This window comes from Grus americana, chromosome 2, assembly GCF_028858705.1.
Source record: "Grus americana isolate bGruAme1 chromosome 2, bGruAme1.mat, whole genome shotgun sequence".
Taxonomy (NCBI): Eukaryota; Metazoa; Chordata; class Aves; order Gruiformes; family Gruidae; genus Grus; species Grus americana.
In genome coordinates, this window is record NC_072853.1 from 80,093,540 (window position 1) to 80,120,155 (window position 26,616).

At 40.3% G+C, this 26,616-nt stretch overlaps 1 protein-coding gene across 5 annotated transcripts in view; it reads right to left on the reverse strand.

Annotated features, from left to right (window-relative positions):
* The window catches only part of CTNND2 (catenin delta 2), a 691,690-nt gene that overhangs the window by 426,719 nt on the left and 238,355 nt on the right, over positions 1-26,616 (reverse strand). For 4 of the 5 annotated variants that reach the window (XM_054816775.1, XM_054816773.1, XM_054816771.1 and 1 more), the window contains one exon: positions 2,081-2,193. In XM_054816775.1, coding sequence (XP_054672750.1) covers positions 2,081-2,193 — 113 coding nt within the window. Of the gene's footprint in view, positions 1-2,080; positions 2,194-5,214; positions 5,280-26,616 lie in introns of those variants that run through there. The other variant, XM_054816772.1, reaches the window with a different exon arrangement.

Below are 26,616 nucleotides of genomic sequence, written 5' to 3' on the forward strand. Positions count from 1 at the left end.
AAGCTGAAAGAAAGCAGATTTAGATTAGATATTAAGAAGAAATTCTTCTCTATGAGGGTGGTGAGGTACTGGAACAGGTTGCCCAGAGAGGTTGTGGCTGCCCCTTCCCTGGAAGTGTTCAAGGCCAGGTTGGATGGGGCTTTGGGCAACCTGGTCTAGTGGAGGGTGTCCCTGCCCACAGCAGGGGCGTTGGAACTAGATGGTCTTTAAGGTCCCTTCCAGGTCAAACTATTCTATGATTTTATGATTCTATATTTAAGTCAACTTCATGGGCAGCTTCTGCTGAATTAGTGAAAGATTCTTCTGACTTCCGTTTTAAGTGAACTGTTACATTCAGCATTTTTGTCTCATCTTTGGCATTCTACTGAATAATTATTTCCTATTTATCATGGAAAACAATCATTTATTTGATTGAAGTGTAGTCTGAATTGCTTAAACTGAGGAAGAGCTTCTTCCAGCAGTGTTTGTTTGTTTTTTTTTTTTTAGTTTTTCTACCAGCATCACACAAAACTTGGCACTAAGCTTGGCATATCATACTTAATCTTATGTATTCAAAAGCTATCACACTTCATATTTCCACTGATAAAACCAGAAGATATGTCTATGCAATATTATTTTGCTTAATCCTTGAAAGTCAAGTACTATCATATTTCATTTATTATGTTCACCACAGAAAACAAAGAAACTAGTATCAAGAAGCTCAAAACTACAAAATCTTTACTTGCACCGAACTGACCAAGAGATCCTTACAATTTCTTAAATAATCTCGCTGTCATCCAAACAACGTACCAGAACAATTTCTTAAGTTGAAGAAAGCCAATGTTTAAAAAAAGAGTGACTCATATCTTATCATTACATTTTGATGTCAGGTCAGCAGCTTTAAGTAATTATCTCTAAAACTTTTAATACCTTCAGTGATGAATTTATGATAGAACAGGTTCACAAAACTTATCAATACATCTCTGCAAACATGCAAAAAGATTTCAGCCATCATCCAGGTGAGCACATCATCACCTGGCTGTTCCGATGCTGAGATAGCAGGGCCAGTAGCCTAGAATTAGAGGGTAGGGAAGCCAAGCAGCTAGGACCCCTGTCTAGGGAAGGGGGCATTGACAAGGCTATTGGGAAAAATGCACAAACCCTCAGCCTCTGGAGGCGACTCCTATATGGAGAAAGGACTGTTGTGGTTTAACCCCCAGGCAGCTAAAACAACCACACAGCCATTTGTTTGTTCACTCCCTCCCCACAGTGGGATGGGGGAGAGAATCAAAAAAAGGTAAAACTCATGGGTTGAGACAAAGGCAGTTTAATATGACAGAAAAGGAAGATATGATGATGATAAAAGAATATACAAAACAAGTGATGCACAGCACAACTGCTCACCACCTGCAGACCGATGCCCAGCTAGTTCCTGAGCAACGGCCCTCCCCGATCAACTCCACCCCAGCTTATATACTAAGCATGACATCATACGGTATGGAATATCCCTTTGGCCAGCTGGGGTCAGCTGTCCTGGCTGTGTCCCCTCCCAGCTTCTCAAGCACCTCATGAGGAAGGCTCCTGCCTCCTCGCTGGCAGGGCCTGGGAAACCAAAGTGTCCTTGATGTAATTGTAAACACTGCTTAGCAACAACTAAAACATTAGTGTGTTATCAACATCATTTTCCTATTAAATCCAAAACGCAGCAGTATATCAGCTGCTAGGAAGAAAATTAACTCTATCCCAGCTGAAACCAGGACAGAAGCTAAAATGCTCTGGCTGAAAATTACAGCTGTATTGGTAGTGGAAACAGGAGTTTTGCTGCTAATCCATTCAGACCACAGCAAATCAATGAATTTCAAATGTGACCACTATTTTGTTACTGGACAAACCAGATACCAAATTGCATGAAATTAGGCCTCCTCCTGAAATTTTCTTTTTAAAAACCAGATCAAAATGCAAATTTTCAAACTCTACTAAAATCTCTTGCTCCCTGGTGTATATATTTTTACAAAAAGATGAGCAATCTTGTTCTCAGTAGTAATTCCTAACAGCAACAAAATTATTTACATTACAAAGAAATTAACAACTCATACATTACCTAATGCTGCTCATGCTTCCAGTTTCCGATCCAAGCTTACATCTCTCCAGCTGGCTAGCTACAATCTGACGTTCAGCCTCAAGTTCTCGAGTCAGTCTCTCAAACTGCAGTTCCTGAAAAAATAAATTAAACCATTTGTTTTGACTTCTCTTGAGATTAAGAAGGAATTTCAGTACATAAAATTATAATTTGTGCAAGAACTGTTAGTATAATATCTTATAGGAAAGCCTTTTCTTTTTTTTTTTCCCCCCTTTTTAACACATTTGCAGCCCTGATTTTTGTAGTAACACCTACTCGTTCCTTCATTCACCCTAATGATATATGTTGTAGAATGAACTGGTTTATCAGAATGGAATTTCTAAATACATTGAACACTTTAGGTCTACGTCAAAATCATTCATAGTTCCTGTAGACCTCTTAACAGCATACAAATGTGTTCCTAACAAGCTGATCTAAGTATGATCACAAACAAGAACAATTTGTTACATAAAAAAAAAAAAAGTTCTGCAGATGATTATGTGGTGACAAAAGCTTTTGTACTCAAAAAGACAACCATCGTAGTACACACTAGTGAAATAAACTAAATTGAAGGTGTGTTGTTATGGACTGAACAGAGTTTAATTTTTTCATTTAATGATGTACAGAAGGGAAACTCAAGTAGTTTTGGACAAAAGCTGTGTTAAAAATCCTACCGCTAATTGAATGTATTTCCTTTTATTCTGTCAAGGAAGCCAAACCAGTCCCACCAGATAAGATGGTTATAGTTACATTAAGTCATTTTCACAGGTATACAACAACAGCTCTCTTTCTCCTTTTCTTTGGGTTTGTTGAAGGCTGAGGGAGAAATATTTTGAGAATCCACTTGTTAAATTATTCCTATCTCCACACAAATGCACATATTATCTCTTTCTTTCCCTTTTCTTTCAAAAAGGACCTCCCCATAATTCAGAGGTATGGCAGAGAGTCCCTTGAATAACTCCCCAGCAATGTCTTGTCTAGCAGAAAAATGGTACTGGAAATTACTTGGGTCATGACTTATGTCCACCAAGTGCCACTGAGGAAATGGATATTTAAGAGAAAGGAAGAAATTGGTAGGAGTAGTCTTCATTCTATCTACTACCTAAAACCTCTGACCAGGAAGCCAAGGGTAAATGGAGGCATTAAACTTTTCAAATCTCTGAAACGAGGCAACCCATAATTGAAATGGAAGAAGGAAACGGCTGGTGATTGTTCTACCTAATTCAGCCAGATCATTCCCCTTTGTTTCTCTTGTTATTGACATGAATAACTTCTGTTCTCCACTACAAGTAAGGGAGAGAGTCCACACAGGTTATGTACAGCATGAAATAGCTGGTGTATACTTAAATTGCCACTGACTATTTGACAAAGACTACTAAACTCTGTATTCATTATTCCAAGCAAGACTATCCAGAGTACAAGAATACCATCAAGAGTCAGATTGCTGTAAAGAGCAAAACATCACTGCTCACTGAATGTTAATAGTGCATTAGTAATCATAGTTAACAATATTCTCTGCACGGTTTTGTAGTACTCAGAAATGTCTTTTTCATTGTTGTTTGTAGATAGGACTATTAAAAATCATCTAATAATAATCACCTATTTCAGACATGCCTACTTCACAAGAGAGCATTTTTCTCTCACCTAGTAGAATCAATTGTCTGAATAGCTGAAGAGACCATTGATAAACTTTCCAAGAGTTCTTACTCAAATCCTGGCCTTGTTTGCATTAAGTAATACCCTTACTGTAGAAAAGATTGTAACAGAAATATTACTAAAGTTTTGAAGAACATAAAATCAAAGTGGTATAGTATCTGCTATGTTAGCATGCTTATATCAAAGCATGAAAGCACTGAGAAATGTTGATGCTATAAAATACCAAACAAAACCAATCAGAGCATGAAGTTTACTTTCAAAATAAAAGCAACATTTTTAACAGCTATTCTGTTGCACTGCATTTTTAAAGTTACTTGATTCTATCATGACAATGATATCAATGCACATCTTGACGCTTAGCATACATTTTCATCCAGCCAGCTTCACTGCCCGCCATCGCAGGAGAGGCAGGTCAGACATGCCTTACCTGCCTAGTGAGAAGATGCAGCTGTCCTCATAACTTTACTCAGAGAACGTAAGAATCAAGGACTCAGGAGCTAACGCTCCCGACTGTCCGTGCTGTCATTTGCCTTTTCCCAGACAGACAAGTGCAGCTTACTGTGTCCTTTTACTCTAGTAGGTGTGCCAACAACCTCTCTCTAGCTCCCTCTTGTACATGCTATCCCAAGTCAACTAAACCTAGAAATGCCCCAAAACCTATTTTATTGAACTACTTTAAAAGTAAAGATTCTTTTGCCTTTCTCTTTTCTTCTGCTATCTGGATTATGTATCTTCTCATATATTTTCGGTGCTTCACATTCCTTCAGTTAATCACTCTGGTTGACTACTTCCCAGACACTTCTGCATTTCCCCAACAAATACCCTTATGTCATGAATACTTTGATTACAGAACATTTTTTGCTCATGATTCTAGTCTCCAAAATATACTTTCCTACTCTTGACTCTGTATTTATCTTTCTTTCCTACTTATTCCTTTCTGTACTCTTCTGCATTCCATCTTTCTTTCATTTCCTAGCATACTTCATGACTCATCCTCCACTAATCTCTTTCAGTCCTACTATACAAATTGCTACTCTAGCAGATGCCCTAAAATGATCAGTTTAAGCAGCCTCTCTCTCTCTCAATAATTGGTCCCTTACTGAGGGAACTCTGCTCTTCTTCAGATGCAGAAATTAATGTTTTCTGGTTTCACTGCCCGCATTATTTAAGTCCTGCCCTGCAGAGAAAAATGGAAAAGGACACTTGTGTGCATATTCCTCCTCACCCAGGAAGCTGGGATGTGCTGGATCACTTAAGAAAAAAATAAACTTGGGTTTCTAATGCATGGAAATTGCTAGAATAGTTGAACAGTAACTTCATTACTAGCTGGATTTAATTGCTGCTATTTCTGCCTTAATTGTCTTCTGTCAGGTGCCATCAAAAGCTAGGGATGGAAGGAAGGAGATGGAAGGTGTGGGGGGGGTGGGATATGTGAAGGGGCAGAGCCAAACAATTATTACCTCAGAATTATCCTCTACATTAAATTTAACAAACAACTGTGTTAGGTATTCCCTCATGTGATGACAAAGGTGCAGGTCCACAGGTTTGCCTTTGGAATAAAAGAAGAATTCAAGTAAGAGGCAGGAGAGTCCACTATCCCTCCCTATCAAGAATCCCTGGCACAAAAAAAATTAATAAGCTTCCTTCTCTTTGTTCGGGAAGCAGTGAGAGTGACTAATATTTGAATAAAGCCATATGTTTAGATTTTAAGCAGCTGTCACAGTGCAAGACGACAGAAACTAGAAATAGTATTTGCTTACATTTTATAAAAATAACCATTGAACCTGACTCCATCCTTTGTCTTATTTGTTCTATTTACAATCATTTTCACCAGTTCATGCCATGTTGTGTTATCTTCACAACCTTCTATTATTTATCTGAATCAAGCTAATCAGAACATCAAAATTAAAAACAAATTCCTACCCACTGATTATGCAAATCTCTTGTCAAGACAATTGCAGAATGAAGAACTGCAGACACTACGTTGCAACATCAAAATTAATTTAAGTAATGTCACGTCAAGTGCAGCTTCATGGACCGTGCTACAAAAGGTGATCATGCAAAGGAAGTGCACATGAAAAGGCACTGCAAAGCTGAAATGACCAGTCTGGCAGTCCTTAGCACTTAGCACCAGAAAGGGTGCGGGACTGGGAAGCCAACAGAAAGATTAGAGATAATCACGAGAGTAATCCAGAGAAATTACTCAAGAGAGTAGCTTTGAAAGGGAGGAACTTCATGATAACTTTATCAAATTGTTTTGAAGTGATAAAAAAAGTATCTATCTGCTAAGGCCTGAAGCAATTTATGTTTAAAAGTGGCATTTGTCACCATGAGGTTTTTTGGTAAAAAATATTCATTATCCCATAGATGGCAATTGTACGTATTTGCCTTTTCTGTATGAGATTTATATTTTACCTACCCTCTGCAGACACCAAAACTTCAAGCATTAAGTAAGACTTGAGTAAGGTCATACGTTTCACAGTGGTCCAGAAACTGAGTAAGCCCGATGGAAATCTTCACAGCCTTAGGACAGGTTATGAACTCCTGAGCTCAGGGCACGCCAAGTAAGAGGGTATTTGGTTATTTTTATGCTTTCTATCTGCTGGGTTGTCTCTACTGACCCATTTGAATGTTGGGAGGGGTGAAACAGGTCAAAAGAAATTTGGCTGATATTCAGAGCTGATCTCACTTTACTCTGTCCTTTACAATCTTAACGCAATCCTTCAATCCCTTCACAGAGAGATGTTTATTGATGCTGAGCAAAAGACACTGCAAAATCAGTAGAGATAGTAAAAAACAGCTGATACAAAAAAAGAATATATCTAAATTTAGGCTGAACAGCCTTGTGGATTTATTGAATTCCCAAGAATCTTAAGGTCATAACATTAAAAGAGGAAAAGCGTTTAGCTTTTGACTGTAAATATGCTATAGAAAAACAAATTGGTGCACTGATGATCATTTGAATCTTCAAATACAGACAAATAACAGCACTGAGGTAAGGCTGGGAATCCCTGGTGAGATGAACAGAGAAAGCCTGATTACAGCTACACAAACAAATAAATCGTCTCCTGGATTGAAGTCTTTCATAGGAGTATCTTAGAAACCACGGAACTTCGTAAAGTGCATAGGCTATGGAAATGTACAACACTGGCTCTATCTTGCTGTAACCTATTAAAAAAGAAAAACTGTTCCTCAATTAACGTCACAAGTAGTATGTGTATATTGCTATGCACATCCTATGGCATCACGCGTAATTCCATATACTGCACATCTATAAACTCCAAGTAAAGGCCGTTACTTAGAGCAGTGTTGACAACAAACTATTCTTAACCTATCGTACCGGACACACATGAGCAGCTAAAATTGGGGCACATACTTCCTGAGGAAAATAGCAAAATCTAGGGAAGTTTAACTTGCAGAAATCTAGGGACAGCATCGGACACAAATCAGACCTGACAGCCCATCATGTACCTAGAAGGAAAACAGAATTTCTTGATGCTTTCAAACAGGATAAAAACATCACTAGCAATGCCCCTATCCACCTGACTCTGAATGGTGTTCAGAAGCTTCAAAACTGGGCTTTATTGTGTACCATTCCATTCTTCCAGCTTCTCTACTTCCTCCACTGTTGCACTGTGTTTTCACTTGTACTGTTCTTACCCTTTTTCACTCCAGAGTTTCATTCTCCCTTTTCACTGAATAACATGGCAGTGAGGGGAAAAAGCTGACAACAAAGTAATAATCAGATCAGCAGAGAGGTGGCAAATCCAAAAACTCAGTGGTAGATATGTTGTTGCAGGACCTTCATGGAGGCCAAAAAAAAAAAAAAAAGATTAAAAAAACCCAACAACTTGTGAACAGCTATGATCCCACCTATATGCAACTGCAAGTTTACCAGTAACACTAACCTGAAGGAAGCAATTCATACATTGGAGGGCAGGACTGCCATTCAGAGAAACCTTGACAAGTTGGAGGTACAGGCCAATGATAGAATCGTGAAGTTCAAGAAAGAAAAATGAAAAGTCCCACACGGAGGATGGAATCCCATGTAAGAGTACAGCATCTCCACAGAAAGGACCTGGGGATCTGGTGGACAACAAGTTGCGACTCAGCAGTGCCTTCCTGTGGTGATGATGGCCAACCACTTATTTCACTGCACTAGCAAGAGAGCCGGCTAGCAGAAGGAAGTAATTATTCCCTTTTACTTGGTACTCCTGAAGCTGTATCTTGAGTACCGTGCCTGGTTTTAGGCCACCAGGACAAAGAAATATGACAAGATTTTGAAGCACGACCAAAGGGCCACCCAGATAGTCAGAAGACTGAAGCACACGTTGTACAAGAAGCTGAAGGAATCTGGTTTGTTTAGCATGGAGAAGAGAAGGTCAAGGGAAGACCTAATTGCAGACTTTTACTTCTTGATGGAGGATTATAGTGAAGACATCACCAGGCTCTTGTCAGAGGTATACAGCAAATGGACAAAGGCAACAGTCACAAGTTGCAATGAGGTAAATTCTGATTGGATATAAGTAAAACCACACAAATCAACAAACAAACAAAAAACCCCACAAACCCCAAAACCTAACAACACAGTAAGGGTGGTTAAACACTGGAACAGGTTGCCCAGTTAGGTTGTAGAATCTCCATTCTTGGAGATTTTCAAAGTCAAGTGGACATCTGATCTAACATTGAAGCTAGACCTACTTCGAGTAGACCTCCAGAGGTCTCTTTTAACCTAGTTTTTCCATGATCCTAGAACTAATGAGTTCTGGAAATTTTTCCAAGGCTTTATGCCAATCTGTATTATGGATTAGACATCAGTGGATATCAAACTCTCTGATCATCATCACGCTTACATAAAGATACATTTGACTTGATGTAAATGCTAGAATTTTATCAGCCTGAACCTGTATTTCTCTAGCTCATTCTCTCACCTGATCTGAGGGTTTTAGCAATCCCATGCTTCTTCACAGGAGATTAGCATGGTATCTGGGCTACCACGCATATGGATTATTTATGGGGTAAAGAACTAGTTTGTCTGATTATGGTGTTTAAAAATAAACTATTCCTTCTTTTTCATGTAAGATTATTTCAAAGAAGTCCCCTTCATGCCTTTAACAACGTTTATAGAAATCAAACCCTATTTTATTTTCTATTTTTAGGACCCTGATACAAATGAGGTCACAATTGCATTCAGTTGCATGTTTCAGCTCTCCAGGCACACTGCCCTGATCCTCTGTGAGTTACAGGCAAGCCTTGCTCTCTGAAGGCACACTGCCCAATTGCCTGGACTTCTGTTCCTAGGGAAATTGTATTATTTCTTCTCCAGCACAATCACCAAAGTTATTCAAATTATCTCCATTTTTCTGTCACAAATTGCCTGGTCCTTTTTTATCCCATTTTTAATTCTCTCTGTTTTGTATTCAGCATTAGTCTTTTAGCTCACTCCTTTCTTCTCCTTCTCCCTAGTTTTCGCATCCCTTGCCAAGACTCCCAATGGTTTATCACCCACCATGATTGCTGTGCTATTCTACTTCCTCCCATGCAAACTACTTCGGTCTCCAAAGTAATAAAGTGTAAGTAAAAGCCTTGAAGTGTTAGGACAGGATTAGAACTACTAAGAGGTTTCTAATCGCATACCTTTGCTTCTCCTCCTTCTGCAGCAGCAATTTAAGGAGATAAATTGACTTTCTAACTCACTAGCTTTGACTTGCTTTAGGGCTTATTGCTATTAATTGTAAAGCTCAATGTGGGAGCAAAACAAAACCTCAGAGATGGTGGATCTTCTCCAAGGACAGTGAGAGAAACAGTTTAGTAGCAAAGTTTAGTAACAGACCCTGACTCTTCAGTGTTACACTGGCCCCAGTCTGTAATTCTCGTTTAGTTCTCAGTTGTCCAGGCACAAAGATTTAGTACATCTAAGTAGAAAAGAAAAGGATAATTCCATTTACATTAGCAGTTTTTGGAGCCTGACTTTGCTTGTTCAGCACATCTAATATATCAGACAGAACTGTGGAGTGATGCCTTTTATCTTGATTTTCCAATACATATCTGTAGGGTAATTTTGTTCTGAAAAGCACAACACAGTCCTGTTGCAGCTGGAAGATGCTTTATTATGACGTAAAAATAATTTGTAGGGTTCAAAGACGTGAGAAGCTAAAAAAGTGAAACAATGTGATTTCAAAAAGTGAAACTTCTGAAAACGTTCTAGACATTGAAGCACTTTTTTGAGTCTGACAACATACTCAGCTTCTAGACTCCCTTTCTTCCTGTGATCTGCGGTCTGATGGGCATTATGCCAAGATGCCAGCAATAGCTACAGAGGTGTCAGTATACACACCAACATATGTGGATATCGGTAACACACAACACTTTTTGTGTAGTCTATACACTTGTTTAGAGATCTATAGTCTTCTCCAGCATTTTATTCATGGGATTCTCCAGTTCCATATTTATATGTCTCTAAACTAGTTCTCCTTTCCAGAGTTTTGAAGATACAGGTCATCCTAGGCACTGCATACAGATGGAGAGCCAGCGTTATACATCATTACCTTTAACTTGTCCAGAACGGTCTAAGAGATTAGAGACACCTAGTCCCTTAATCTTCTCCTGCTTCCACTGGAGAAATTATTCTGGTGAACAATTTTCTCGTTTGATTTTCCTTGCCATATAAGTGAGACTGATTTCTCAATCCATACATAGATTGTCAGTGCAGCATATCCAAGAACAGACTCCATAATTTGCAATTATCCTTGAATCTCTGAATTAATTAGGATACTATATCTGAATATTGCCATGAGTAGCTATTAAAGAGCTAGTCATTAGTATGTTAGTAAGGGATTCAAAAGTTATCTAATAAAGCAAGATGGGCGGTTGTTGGTTTTTTTAGGGCAACCTACTGAATGCAAATTAATACCTATAGGATTTTGGCTTTTCTTTTCTTTTCTGACAACAGAGAAGCTTGATTTTCTGCATACTTGCAAGACTCAGTTTGCTACACCTACTGAATGTGGATGGATTTTCAAATAAATAGAGGATTACAATGAAACTGTAAGGAAATTCAGCAGAAATACAGGGATGTTTGCAAACAAAAAAAATCTAGTGTTCTAGCAAACAGTACATTGATTAGGCAAATAATTTAATTATTCCTACTACTATTAAGTATTAAGGGGAAAAAAAACAGCCTTTCAAACATCATGGGCTAAAATTTGAACTCAAGGACCGCAAACCCTCAAGATTTGCACATTTTCTCCCACAGATGATTCTGTGGCAGCGGCAGTGAACTTTGATAGCCAAAACTATGCTTTTGAATCTTTCCTCTTTTATTACATCTTTTATTAGTAAGAAGAGAACTAGTAAAATAATTAGGCAATTCATTCCTTTTCTGGCTACCCTGCAGAAATACCTCAGATTAAGGAAATTCCCAACAGATTCATATTGTTTCTTATGAAAGAGAAAAGCAATTAGTAATGAAAATGTTAGTTTTAGGAAGTACCATTATGATCTCATTCTCCTAATTTCTGGTATGAATAGCTCATCTTTTGAGCAAACTAAAAAGGTTTTCATAATGAAATTACAGTCTAAAAATTACGTGTTTGAAAACAAATAGGTAAGGAACATGCAGTTCAGGATAACATTTGTAGTATGGACAAAGATAAGGAAAGGCTTAGAATCAAATTAAATAAGCAATCTCACTGAATCAAAAGAACTTATATGGGTTGACACAGAATGGAGGTGGCAGTGCTGGCTGTCTATCAAGACAGAGACATATTTTGAAAGAAGGCTACAAAATGTGATAGTTCTGGGAATCTTCAAGTACCACAGTAGTTTGTACAGTCAAAAAAAAAAACCAGACAGACATGGAACATAGACAGCTTCTTAGGATGCCCACAAGAAAAGATGCAATTCTTGACTTGGTCTCAGGTAATCCACAAAAGATAGTTTGACATTTTGCAGCCAAGAAGCCACTGTTTAAGTCATCATTCTGTGCTCAGATCCAACATCCCTATGGAAGGCAGAAAATCTGCCAGTTATGAGCCAAATAAAAAGAGAAAATATGTAACAAAAAAATCAAAAAGTTTGTTTAAAGCTAAGATTTAAGTCCTCTTAGGCATGGAAACTACTTAATGCCCCCATAATGGAAGCACAGGGCCAATGCAGTGTGTCAAGAAAAGCTTAAGATGTAACAAAAAGAAGTTAGCACAGTTAAACAGGAGGGCAAAGGAAGTTGTTAGAAACAAAACCTCTCTTTCTGAAAGCTGAAATCATCTTCAAATGAAGAAATGAAGAAAATTAAGGACCATAAATGCTGACAGGTTAAATAGAAAAACACAAGACAGCACAATATGGTTCTACAGAACAAACAGCCAAAGGCATCAAGCTAACAACAAATCCTTCTTCAAATGCATCAGGAGCAAGAAGTTGCCTGGAGAGTCTGTAGAGCCACTGGGTGATCAGGATATAAAAGGGATCATTGAAGAGAAATGAATCTGAATCCTTCAGAAAGGTTTTTGCTATTCCATGGGAAATTGCCATGCTAAGAACTCACTGAGGGAGTCTTATCAGAGGATCTGCATGAAATTAAGTGACTGTAGAATAGGTTGTGAAACAACTTGACAAAACAAACATTAACAAATTAGATCATATGGTATTCACTCAAGAGTTCTGAAAGAACTAGAAAATACATAGCTTAAAACAGATGTAGAACCCAAGAACTGAAAGACATCAAATGCTATGCCAGTTTCCAGAGAGATCTATAAGACTACAGAGCAGCAAGCCAGTCATATCAAGTCAAATTAGTGGAGCCTATAACATGGAACAGAATTAGAGGACACCGATATAAACATGAATCCAGAAGGTTTCTGTATGGATAAGTACCTTCTTAAATAGGAGGACAAGACTAGAAATAAGTGGTAAATTCTCACAGTTGAAGGGGTCCACCAGTGAAGTTCTGGTTCTCTGTTCCACACTGAAAAGCAACAACTGAGAATTTTAGAAGGATGTTTCCACAGCCTGAAAAAGCAGGACACAAAATGGGAGATGAAATTCCCTGTAGATAAGTAGAAGGTGACCCTTGTGGAACAAAACCAATCCTAACTTCACGTGCCCTTCAACTGACTGGAAATGCCTCCATGAGTTGCATACTTTCTTCCAGAAACACACGGCTGACTGTTCTGTAGTTTCCTGGATCTAACTTTCTGCCCTTTTTGTAGATGGCTGTGATATTTGTTCTTTTCCAGATACATGGGATTTCCCCTTATTTCCATGACCCTTCAAAGATGTTAAGGAGTAGTTTTATGATAGTATCAGCCAACCCTCTCGGTTGCATCCTATCTGGTCACACAGGAGTTGTACCTGTCCAATTTGTACAGATGGTCCCTCACTTGACCCTCTTCTACTATCAGTGGTTTGCAGTTTGCTTCATCGTTGCTTCTTGACAGAGTTTTGGCGCCTGACATTACCTGTGAAGACAGGCTGAGTGCCTCAGCCTTTCCTACGCCATTTTTGATGAACTTGCTAGCCCTATTCAGCTGCAGGCCTACATCTTTCTTGTACTTCTGGTTCCTACTAACACATCTCCAGAAACTTTTATGTCATTGTTGTTATCTCTCACTAGTTTGAGCTCCAGTCGAGCTTTTGCCTTCCTAATTGCACCTCTGCACACTGAAGCAGTATTTCTATATTCCTCTTTGGGAGTTTGCCCCCTTCTGCACTGCTCTAGTGCTCATTTTTTTCATTTGAGCTCTCTTAGTAGCTTGGTGTTTTTTCCAACTGATTTCTTTTTATGTCTGCTCCTTTTCCTGCTTAGGAGGATAGACTGGTTTTGTGCTTCAAGAAGCAGCTGTATTGGGAAAACTCCCAAAATTCCTGAGCTGCTTTGCCCTCTAAGATAGACTGCTGTTGGATCCCTCCTAACAGTTCCCTGAGTGAGTTGAAATCTGCTCTTCTGAAGTCCAGGTCTTTATTTTATCCCTTGTCCTCCTCAAGCCCCTTGGCCTCTACACTCCTGCAGTTGCTGCAGCCAGCGCTGCTGTTGACATTCGTATCTTCAAACATGTCTTTATTAGTAAGCATTCAGTCCAGAACAGCACTGTTCCTAGCTGACCCATCCACTGACTACACTAAAAATCTGTCCTCAACGCATGCATGAAATCTCCCAGATTGCTTATGCACCACTGTGTTGCTTTCCCAGTAAATATCAGGATGGTTGAATTCCCTTTGGAGAACCAGGGCTTGCAGACCTGAGGCCTCTTGGAGGTAAAGGAAGAAGGCTTCATCCACCTCTTCTTCCTGATCCAGGTCTGTAGCAGACACCATGAGGTCTCTCTCAGTGGCTCTGATTTTGACCCAAAAGCACTCTACAGACCACAGTTGGCCTCTGTTTATTAAAACTGTTCTTTTACACAGTGCACAAGCCTTTCTTCTCTCCTACTCATCCTCTACATTTTCTGTCTTTCCTTATGGTCTTAACTGTCCATTGCAGGACTCCAGACACATGAGCTCTCCCACTGAGTTACTGTAATCCCAATGACATCGTAACTCTGACTGTACAAGGAACATTTCTTCTGTTTTCTTCCCCAGGATGTGAGGATTGATGCACAGGCACTTGAGATGATGTGCCATCTGCTCCTTGTCTCTGAATGCGGTAGTCTCCCCTACAGCTGTGCTCCACACATGCTTTCACCTTGTACCCTCCAGCCTTGATTGTCTCCACTCTGCCTTAACCATCATTTTAAGTCCACTTCATTGTTCCCCAGTCTATTGGCAAAGGCATCCTTGCACTTTGAAAAGTGGATCTCTTCGCTTGGTAGATCATAGTCCCTTGACCATGGAAGGAAAAAGACTGTCAGTGACACCAGCTACACAGCTAGGTGTTGACCTAAACAATATGCCTGCTTCTGCCTGTACCCTTCCCTGGCAAGACTGAGGAGAAAACAACCTGACCACCTGTCTCCTTTACTGTAACCCTAAAGACTCTACAGTCCTGGTGAATTTTTTCCAGATCACACTTTGCAGCATCATTGTTTCCCATACGGAAGAGCAGCAAGTCCTCGGACTTGATGAGTCTTGGCTGCCTATATGTGTAGGATTTCGGCTGTATTTTGACTCCAGGCCAGCAGCAAACTTCACATGACTTCGTGTCAGGTCAGCAGACATGTACCCTCAGTTTACCACAAAGGGAGTCTCCTGCTGTTAATACTCAGTACTTCTCTTCCCTGACAAGTTAGACCTGTTGAGGTGTTGGCCTAGTTGTCTCTTCGAGGGTAAAGTGTTCATCCTTCCAGTCTGTTCCCAGGACTCCCTATCTGTTCTTCAGCTGAATTTTTTACAGATGAAGGGAGAGCTGCTGCCTTGCTACCACAGGTCACAAGCTTCCAGGGCGCCTTGTTCTGTGCATTGCTGTTCTCTCCCTGTTTAAGCCTGCTTCTGGTCTTCTCTTGGCTGCACACTGAGGCCTTGGCCCTTACCCCTGCAGCATCGCTGCTTGACAGCCTTCTAGTTTCCTGCTCACTCCCCTTACTGCAGAATAACCTGCTGAGCTCTGCCTGCAGGTTCTATGCCTGCCAGCTTTGTGGTCCATCAGGCAACAAGTCCCACAGGTGAGGTCCCCACCCTGCTCAGCCCAGCAAGAAGTACCAGGACCTCCCCACTGTCCCTCACCTGAATGGCCACATCCCCACGCAGGAGCTCTGGCTGGTCAATGCCTCTGTCATCCCAGGAACAGCCCCATGGGCTGCCACAGGAGTGTCACGTCACTACCACTGGATCACGAGCTTTCCTACCAAGACACAAGCACCAACAGTCTTATGCCACTGAATAAATTCATGGTGTGCTAGCATCTTGAAAATTGTGTGAAGTTCAACTCTTCCCACAACTGAAGAACTGAAAAGACAGAAAAAAGGGCTGCAAGGATAATTAAAGGTATGAAATGGATTCTGTACAAGAACAATGAAGTTGGGAATCTTCAGTCTGGAAATGAGGACATGGCAGAGGTCTACAAGATCCCACATGGCATACTCACTGGCTCTTCCAAAACAAGGAGGAGGACATAGCAAATGAAGCAAATAGGAGCCAGACTTGAAAACAGATGAAAGATGGTTCTTTATTTAACAGACATGCTTTTGATGGTTACTAAGCACATCATAACTTCACTAGGTTGTGGAAATCTGAAAACAGGTGGGTTTTGAGTATTAGGAGACAGTATCATATATTCTTGCCCTGTTCTTACTCTTCCTTCAGTATATACTTATGGTCATCAGTGGAGACAAGTTGTATGACCAACAACGGCCATTCTCATTAGGGAAACACATCTATTGCCACAAAACAGAAACCAGAAAATATAACGAATCAGGTTTTTTTTATATAATAGCAGATTTTCATCCATAAAACATCCAATTTGGGAATCTGGGCCATTTTTCCAATAAAACACAAAATAGTTTTGCTATTAAGTCCTCAAATAAACAAACAAAAAGACTCCCAGATTTGCACTACTCATTCTAAGTAAAACAGTGAATGGAACAAAAGAATTAAATACACTGGACTGGATTTGTGGTTATGGCTCTGGGAGATCAAACATACAATCAACACTTGCCGTACTCCAGAATTACCAAGCCTCACTAAAGAAACGGTGCTGCTTCGACAATTACAGGGCAGATTTCCGTTCAAAAACTAGTCAGGTGCCACCAAAACACTGTTCAGGAAACTGTAAGTGGATTAAAATGGAGAGAAGCATCTCTACAGGGATATTCCTTACAGGAGGGATATAGTTACTTCTATGATACATTTACAAAATGAGAGACACAGGAATCATTGTTACTTTCATTGAATCCAGGGAAAGAAAAAAACAGAAAGAGAGTAATAATAATGAATGAATCAACTTGTGTTGTGTCATTGACATTACTGTGGAAGTCATCTGAAATTCAAGCCTTTATTACAGCAAAATGCAGCTATTAAAACTATCTATCCACTGTGATGAATGCAGGAACCTTCTACCAGTGCTGATAACCCCATCGATTTTGTCCAAGACCTGGCACATACAGTGCACATCGCTAAAGCCCCCAGCCCTGAGTGCAGAACGAGCAGGTAGGACTTGCAACTCCCTTTTCAGAACAGATCGGTTCATGGTATCACAGTATTGAAAAGGAAAGGCAAAGTAAATAAAAACAAGCCAGCACATACTCAATTTTAAATTTAGTTCTTTAAGTGAATTTAATGGCAGAAAGGGGGTTCGAATTGATTGCCAGCCGTGGTCTCTGAGCTGTGGTTTAGAGCCACATCTGTTCTCCTCCCTATCGCCCATCTTAAATCCGCTGTCCCTCCCTGCAGTGGGAACTTGGGCTGGGTAAAATGTGGGCTCTCTGCTCCCCACACCTGGGAGCAGCTGAATGCCACACACATTCCCTCTTCTGCGACCACAGGCACCATTTCCATGGCAGCTCCAGGAAAACCACTCCAAAGCGGTCAGGGAGGGAGGCAAGGAGAACCCCCAGCCCCAAGACAGCTCCCTCTCTCCTCCCTGGACAAGGCACTCTGAGAAATTAGGGCCAGGAGCGAAGCTGACCACGCAGCCTGCGATGCCTGGGAGGGACTGAAGGTACAGGTAGTACCACGCAGCCTGGAAACCTCCCTTCGTGTCTGATGAGAGCTGCTGTGGTTCAAACACGGGCGACACGGCGGTCCAAGTGCTTGGTTGTGCACGTAAGTGGAAGGAGATCCGCGATGGCCAGAAAGCGCTTGGCTCTCCTCCCCTCCCAGGCCATCTTAGAGAACATTGCCTGCAATTCTGTAGCAGATGCATTTCTGGCTGCTCCCTGGTTAAGGGGAAGTAGAGATGTGCACTTGCCATGAATTGAAACATCATGAAGAGACTTCATTTTAACTTCACAAATCACCAACACCAAACCCATGGTACGAACATCTTAACTGGATTTTTCAGCATCTCAGGACTGTCTATGTGTTGGGATTATTTTGTCAAAGCCATATGATTTACACAGTTGAATGTCTCAGAGACAGAAGCGAGATGAAATGTGACACTTCTGAATGATCCTGGCTAGCCTGAAATAATGAGAATGTGGAATTGCAATCTATGCTTGCACAACATATCAAAGACACAAGATTACTCTGGCAACTTCTGAACCCCAACCTGTTCACAAACAACCATGCAATGTGTCAGCACCACACAAAGGCCCTAACCATGCAAGGCAGGCATCTTTACAGCATCACAGAAAGGCTGAGGTTGTCAGGGACCTCTGGAGGTCATGTGGTCCAACCCCCCCGCTCAAGCAGGGCCACCTAGAGCCAGCTGCCCAGGACTGTCCAGATGGCTTTGAATATCTCCAAGGAGGGAGACTCCAGAATCTCTCTGGGCAACCTGTGCCTGTGCTCAGTCATCCTCACAGCAAAAAAAAGTGTTTACTGATATTCAGAGAGAACCTCCTGTGTTTCAGTTTGTGCCCATTGCCTCTGGTCCTGTCCCTGGGTACCACTGAAAACCATCGAACTCCCTCCTCTTTGCCCTCTTCCTTTCAGGTATTTATATACATGGATGAGATCCTCCCTGAGCCTTCTCTTCTCCAGCCTGAACAGTCCCAGCTCTCTCAGCCTTCCCTCATAGGAGAGGTGCTCCAGTCTCTTCATCACCTTTGTGGGCCTTTGCTGGACACCCTCCAATATGTCTATATCTATCTTGAACTGAGAAGCCCAGAACTGGACCCAGTGCTCCAGGTGCGGCCTCACCAGTGCTGAGCAGAGGGGAAGGATCACCTCCCTCCACCTGCTGGCAGCACTTTGCCCAATGCAGCCCTGGATACCATTTGCTGCCTTTGTCACAAGGGCACGTTTCTGGCTCACGTTCAACTTGGTGTCCACCAGGACCCATAAGTCCCTTTCTGCAAAGCTACTTGCCAGCTGGGTGGCCTCCAGCATGCTCTGGTGCATAGGATTAATGGGCATAGCCCTGTCTGCAACTCACATTACCAAGGTTACTGAAGCAAACACACGTCACCCCAGAAGCAGAAAGATTTGGCTAGACAGTTACCATGCTCACAGTAACTTTCTGTGCCATTAAAATTACTCTCCTTCCCAGAACACCTCTGCAGTAAAAGAGAGAATTTCTATGAGTTTTCCCATTCTGACCAGTGTGAGAGGTATAACTTTTTCGTTGTGCGCCTGAGGGCTTGGAATGGATAGGATGTCCAATTATATGAAAAGTTATATGGGAGAATGTTATTGTATTTTCTGAATTGATCACGGATGGTCCATCTTGTCTTACCTTGCAAGGTTCATTCCTCTGTTCATGGACACTCTCCAATTTCAATAACAGCATGTCCCATGCAAAACACTAACTTTCCCTACTCTGTCCGAGAAGCTACACTGGATATAGTCCTGAGAAGCCTCTTTGCTGAATAAGGCTGGCTCCTTTGATTCAGACCCTTTCGAGGGGAGTCTCAGCAGCCTGGAATACACAAGTACCAGCAACATTTGCAATGCTAAACTGTAAGAATAGAAGAAAGTCTACTTAATTTTCTGGGCCTGTTCTGCTGTCTATTCCTTCCGTATTTTAGATTATCCAACCACCTGACAAGCAAAATGTGACATCAAACTGATACTTATCAAGTGTTGGAAATTTATGAAATTATTTCCTCTTTGGCTTAAAAAGGAAGAGAGTACATATTTAGTGTACCAAAGTCAGGATTTTAACCCAAATTCCACCTCTACTGAAGCTTTCTTATTATTGCGTTACTTTTCCCATTCCTAAAGCTTGATTTCTACTTGGTAAAGACTGATTTTTCATATTACATAGCTGGCAAAGTATATATCATTTCCAAAAGAAAAGTCACGGGAATTAGAATGAAAGAAATAATTTAATGGGATGCACTGACTGTAGTCACTCTACTTCATTTCCTCAAACAAGAGACTGCATTGACCGAGAGAGACATTTCTCTGGCTCATGTCCACTGTAAAGCAAAGTCAGAAAGAGAGAGACAGAGAGAAAGAAATACAGCATTCCCTCCCTTGAATACATTCATGAAAGTGGGCAGAGACCTTGTAACAATGTTTGGGATGTCTTTGACAGCATCATTGGAATATAAAGTGTCTCTAACCACTTTCTACATCTTTTTTTTGGAAGTGCAAGCCCCTTCACTTAGACAGAAGGATTTTGCAAATTCAGCATCTGTAAATCAGGTCCCTTCCCTTTAAGCAGCTTCGTATCTCCATGCTGCAAACAGTTTCTATCTTTTGTTCTACCAGTTCATGTTGGACACAGGAGAGGAGCAGGGAGCCCTTTCAGATTCGGTACTACCATAAACATAAGGTATAGTCTCTACAGCCAAGAGGCAGCCTGTAAAACCAACCCTAATTCTGTTACGAAGTTTGGCAGCTTGATTCTTGTCAGTACTGGACACAGAGCGGAACAAAACCTCCAGGAGGGGTGCTGAAGGGGATACCCATTTTTTTTTAGGATGTTAGCTTCCTTTCCTGAATTTACAGAGCACATTTCTCAATGAGGTGAAATAGGCTTTGTCCCCGCTAGTGAGTTTACAGACAGTTTTATGCACACCACTACTTTGGGCATGTTGGGTACCATGGTCATCTGTCTGTTTCTCAGGAAGAGAGGATGACAGGCATCTCCGTAGCAGCTGAGTGCACATGGCTCTGGATACAGGACTCCAGGAAAATAACTTGCAACTATGTTTTACCTAAAAAAACTACTCTACGGTTAGAATCCCACTAAAATGGAACTACAAAATTATTTACAGCAAAACAAACTTGAGCCTGAGAAGCAGTCATGTGAGAAATAACACCGAAAATAATGGTTAGCATGATGAGAACTATGTGATCTAAATTATAATTTTAAATATTTAGAAATGGGGAAGCTTTGGATAACTCAGATACTGTGACATTGTAACTACTGAAAATGCCAACTTTTTAATGACAACCGCTGTATGCAAATGATCTAATTACAAACATCAACACACAATGCCATGTTGAAAAACAGGGGGAAACATTTCGAGCAGCTTAGGAAGAAAAAAAAATTACGCTTTGAAAATATTACCATGTATACAGAATAATAAGGCCTCACAATAGATACTGGATCTTATTTACTAAAATTTTGCTATTCGATTCAGATGTTAATTTCATGCTGCATTAAATGAATAACAGATAGAACCCCTTTTCTTTAAATGCTCACATCAGCTTCAAAATTACAGTTTGATACATTTTTGAATTAATCTTACAAAGCATTGAATCTAAATTTGCAAGCCATGATGATTCAGAATTTTAAAGAGTTCTAGTAGTGGGAATGAAGAGAGAAGAGACTGGAGCAGATAACAGACATGGGACGCTGTATCCATATCTGCATATCGACAGCAAGGACCTTCTGATTACAGGACAGCTGGATTCACCACCGCTTTCATTTACACATAAATAAACCTGAAGAACAGTAACTAATAATTTAACAATCTGACTAAATATTTTTAATAATTATTGATGTATTTTAATATTCTATTGATCAGGCTTAGTCAGTTTTGGTAATTTCAGAAGTGACTATACTCCTGGCAAACACACAGTAGAAAACAAAAACCAAAAGTAAAAGTCATTCAGTCACATAAACCTAGAAGCGGGTTTTTTTATGGGTTTTTAAGGGTTAAGTTTTAAAAGGGTGTAATTTATCTTCTTTCTGTCTGTGAAGGTCTGAAGTATCCAGTCTCACCTCAAGAATAGCCTTCTACATGCCAAAAGCACAAGGCAATTCATCCCACTGTAGACAAAACTAACACTGAAATACGTTTGGCAAGAAAGATTTAAAAAAAAAAAAAAAAGTCAAAAAATTCACAGCTAAGACATTGCAAAACATGGCTGCTGCAACAGGTGGACTGTTTTGTAAGATTAGCAGCCTACCATAAAATCCTTCTCTGTAACAGAGCAAAGCACAACGTGACAGTAGATAAACTCCATTACAGTGAATTTAAGTACATGTATCCATGTAGACAGATAACGCAGACGTCTGCCCATGTTTTTTTTTTTTTTAATATATATACTTTGTTGATGTTGCCATCATCTGGAGGCATTATCCACATCCCCTGAAACCATGTATTGCAATTTCCATCAACTGGTTATTACACCTGCTGAAGAGGGCAGAACTGATCGACTACAGCTTCTCCTGCTGCTGGACTCAGCCAACAAGGTGTTTGTGAATTCTGCAGATGTTTTGGCAAACTGGGCCAAACTGATTTTTTTAACTCAGTTTTCAACCTAATTTTAAAAATAAATAAATAACCCCCCCTGCTTTTCACAGTTATACTGTGCCTTACTGGTGTGTGTTTCAAAACTTCAACTAAGAATAGCATGAGGTGAATGACAAAAATCATAATGAGCATTAATTCCATAATATATAAAAAATATTATGTTATGACAGCAAGGTATCCTGCAGCAGTAACGACAGTGCTGGTAAACATTAATGACTGGGCTCCTATGTATGGACTTCATTTCTTCAGATTCCCTTCCAAGATATATTCATTTCTAGATGGAATAGCATGTTGTTTGTTTTTTAAATAAACCTACTCTGTCATTCAGAAAAATCAGTCAGAAAATGCAGAGTTCTTATGCTGACTCTCTCAAATCTGCAACTGATTTTTCACCCCAGATAACCAAATGGCTAATTATTGTTTTAAAGCATCCCATGAACATTAAAAATAGCAGTTTAAAGGGAGAAAAGAAAAAAACTTGCACAAGTAGATTGTATGAGAGCTTGGAGAACATGCCTATGTCCAAATAGGAATTCCACTGCTTTCATGGACAGTATTTCTGTTTTTCAAGAGCCAGTATTAATTAAAACTTGGGCTCAGTCTGTTTCCTGTCATAGCAATGTGAAGATAGGGCCAGGAGGTCCCGTCAGGACAAAAGGTTTAACCATAAAAAGCCTTTTAGACTCTGGATATCTGTTTGGGCAAATTCTATCTGGATAGGCTGTGCTTCCACAGTATATTGGACGCATACCCCTTACGTGACTTGCCGTGGTCTGCTATGGAGCATGGGAATGACTGACTGTTTCCTTGTCACTCCTGTATTTTTGAACCAAAAAATGGCTGCATATACTCAAACTGCTTGAGAACAAATGCAAAAATTCCTACAGCACCTCTTCAGCGTGCCCTCCTGGTATCCTTAATACGCTTTTACTGACTCATCATTTACATACACCACAGTGGAGGCAGCCAGTCAGCACTCCAAGGACTAGATCTAGCCTGCGAGGTCATCTCCCTGGCTCCCCAAAATGTTGCCTGTTTGGCAGACTAACCAAACTTGCAAAGTTGCTTCTGGATTTGTACTTTCTAGAAAAGTGCAGAAGTGCAAACTCAAAGTCAGGGATGCCAAGATTTTTTTAGCTCAGATGATGCACCATACAAACAAACTTACCAGCCTTGTTCCTGAACATCCCGTCAGTAACAGAAACGGCCTGGTGAGCTGACCATTGCTGTCCCTTGCTGCCCAGAGCACTTGCAAGTGATGGGTGGGCGTTTTTGTAACTTACTTGTCTACATACAGTAACAATAGCTTACAGTCCAAACAATTTTGCTGCTAATTAAAACAGTAAGCATCTTATCTTATGAAACACTACCACTCATATCTTAATGCATGCACCTGCAGGAAAATGGATGACAAAAGAGCCACAGCCAAAGTTATTCCCCATATTTTTCCTCAAACATCACCAAGCATATCACCCAGCGCATTCACAAGGCTGAGATGTCTTGTGTCTTCCCAGGTGGCAAGGGTATAAACATAAATTCACATACATGGCAGACTATTGCTGTTTCCACAGTATTAGTACAGGTGACATTTTCTGCAAAGAGAGAAATTCACACGTGTGATGTGTATGCTCTGAAGCAATGCTATGGTGTTTGTATGCAAGTCATCACTGACACATGAATAAACTGGCAAACTTTAAAAAAAATCTCGACATAATAAAGAAGACAGCCTAAAGATATAAGTTTCAGGAAGGTGTTATCACAAGGGCTTATCTGTGAAAGGAAATCCTCTAAGTTTTAAGGAATGTTTTCAGATAATCCTCCAAATAGTGTATTGCCATAGTCCAGAGGAAAAAGATGAACTTTTCCCCAGGCTGTTGATCCATTCCATTTCAATGGAGCCTACTACTGAGATGCATACAAGGACACTGGAAAGGTGCTTTGGGTGTCATTGAAGATGTGATGGATCTGTAATCCTTCTCAATTTCATTTTTGCTTCAGACTGCCTATGTATTTTTACTGCTTTCTTAAAATAAGAACAGCCTTTTCCTGTGGTTGGAAGGACCAATATCTGAGCTAGAAGTCCTTTTTTTTTTTTTTTTCCCCTCTTTTAATCACATCATTCTGAGTGAATGATTTCAAACACAATTTATGTAGATAAAGCTGGTGACATTTCACCTCCTCCATAGGATATGCCAATACGTGGTTTAGTTTACTATGTCCGAAATTACTTAAAGCAGTAATGTAACTTAGTTTCAGCAAAAGCACAACAAAACCTATGAATTCTGGAAGCTCAGGAAAGTCTCTTCCACAACTACAAGGGTACCATAAAGCAACCCAGCACAGACTTACCTCCTCCAAGTCAGTCAAGTTTCAGTAATTTCAGTAGATCTTGATATCTCATTTTAAACTATCTCAGAACTTGTTCCGGCTTTTGCTGCATATCATTGATTTCATTAGGAAAAAAAAAAAAAGAATACTAGAGATAAATAACTAAAAATATTTCCTCTGACTCAGCAGCCACAAACTTTCCTCCCTGAATTTCATATGAGAACTGAGGACCAGTTCTCCCCCCAGATAATGGCAGGGACTGGGCTAACAGTAGCTTTTTTGAAGGACTCCGGAATAAGTCTTTACCTATGTAACTGAGTATCAGTTAGGTGGGACATTATTTAAAAAGAGTCATAGCCTAGGAGTATAGGGCTGTGCACAGATAATGGCCTTGAACAATGAAAAATAACTGAGCTGCTGTGCAGAGTGAGCTGGAGAAAAGGAGCACAGCCCAAGCACAAAGATGAGAACTCGCTCCTCACAGAATGCCGACATCGAGCCATTGCTGTGCTCGATTCTCAACCTGAAATTTGGGTATTAAAGTTTCAGCACATCCAAAGCCAGTTGGGAGAGTCAGCTGTGGAGCCAAAGGAAATCTAATCTGAAATCAGGGCAGGGCAGACGTGTAACAGAGCAACCTTGAAGAAAAGAAAAAAAAGAAGAAGAAATTGCTAAAGTGTTTGTTGGGATTTTGGGTGGTTTTTTGTTTGTTTAAAATCTCTGCTAGCAGATCTTATTTTAATTCTTTTGCTTTTTTTATTGACAATTAATCATCTCTTGCAGGAGAAGAATTTTTGAGGTTTTCTACGTTACAGGTTTCTAGCAAGAGGTTGACTTTTCTATTGCTTAAAGGCCAGCTTGTGAGAACTAACCGCTTTGACAGTCTAAAAGGCAAAAGCATTAGAAGGTTCATGCTAGACTGGGCCCAGTGATAAAATATTGACCCTTCTGAAGATAAGCCATTAAAATATCAGCAAAAAAACTACAAGTGTGTAGTATCACCTTTTCACTTTTATGTTGTTATCTACATTTTAGTCAGCAACACCCCTCTGATATTATTGATGATGTATTAATCTTAATCCTCTATGCAACAGAATTTGTACCAGGTTTTGGCATGTCCCTTTTCCACATTCATAAACTGACACTTCAGAAAAGCTGAAAGAGTTGGAGACACAGAAAAGCAAACTCAGCCAAGTCAGCTCAGGTAAAAAATCAAAAATAGAACCGCCTGTTGCTGTTGAAATAAGCTTACCAATAGTCACTCAAAAAAAAAAAAAAAAGAGTGAAAAGTCAAGCGGCAGAGGCTAACTCAACCATGTTAGACTTCAGATTTACTACCAATTCCAGTTGTGCAGTGGTTTCACAAAATAGAAATGAGCAACTGCACAATCAAGGCTGTAACGAAGATGCCGTTACTTTCTATACAGTCTGCTGGGCAATCCTGCAGGCTGGATAAGCAGTCTACCTTTTTCTCACCATGGCAGCCAGATGCCACTTCAAGCCACTGTTCGTGCAACTCTAACAAGGAAAGGGTACACGTTTCAGCTGAAATAGCCCTGTGCATATGCCAGCATAAGAGCCTGTATATACCAGAGAGCAAAGGCAGCTGTCCTCAGTTTCCAAACAAACAATTTGCTACCACTCCAGATGTAGATAACCTTACACAACATCTGTACAACCCTAAGAGAATGTTAATAATCAGTATTAATTTCTTTATTACACAATCAAAGTATCTTAACACATGGTGCACACATGCTCAGTGATACTACTATTTGGAAGAACGCAAATTTTCCTTTAAAGAAAAACATCAGTATTCATCACTACCAGGAAAACTGAGGCCACAACTAGGAAAAAACCCAACATGATGACATCTGTCTGAGTGTCTGTTGATCTCCAAGTGATTTAATGTTATAACTCAACAGTTCAAAAAATATGCTATTTCTCTGCATCTAGTTTTATCAGAAACTGTCTGCTTATTGCAGTCTCAGTAGACTTTTACAGCCTTTCCTAGCACAGAAGGGAGGGATCATAGAATCATAGAATGGTTGGGGTTGGAAGGGACCTCAAAGACCATCCAGTTCCAACCCCCCTGCCACGGGCAGGGACACCCTCCACTAGACCAGGTTGCCCAAAGCCCCATCCAACCTGGCCTTGAACACTTCCAGGGAGGGGGCAGCCACAGCTTCTCTGGGCAACCTGTTCCAGTGCCTCACCAGCCTTACAGGAAAGAATTTCTTCCTAATGTCTAATCTAAATCTGCCCTCTTTTAGTTTAAACCCATTACCCCTT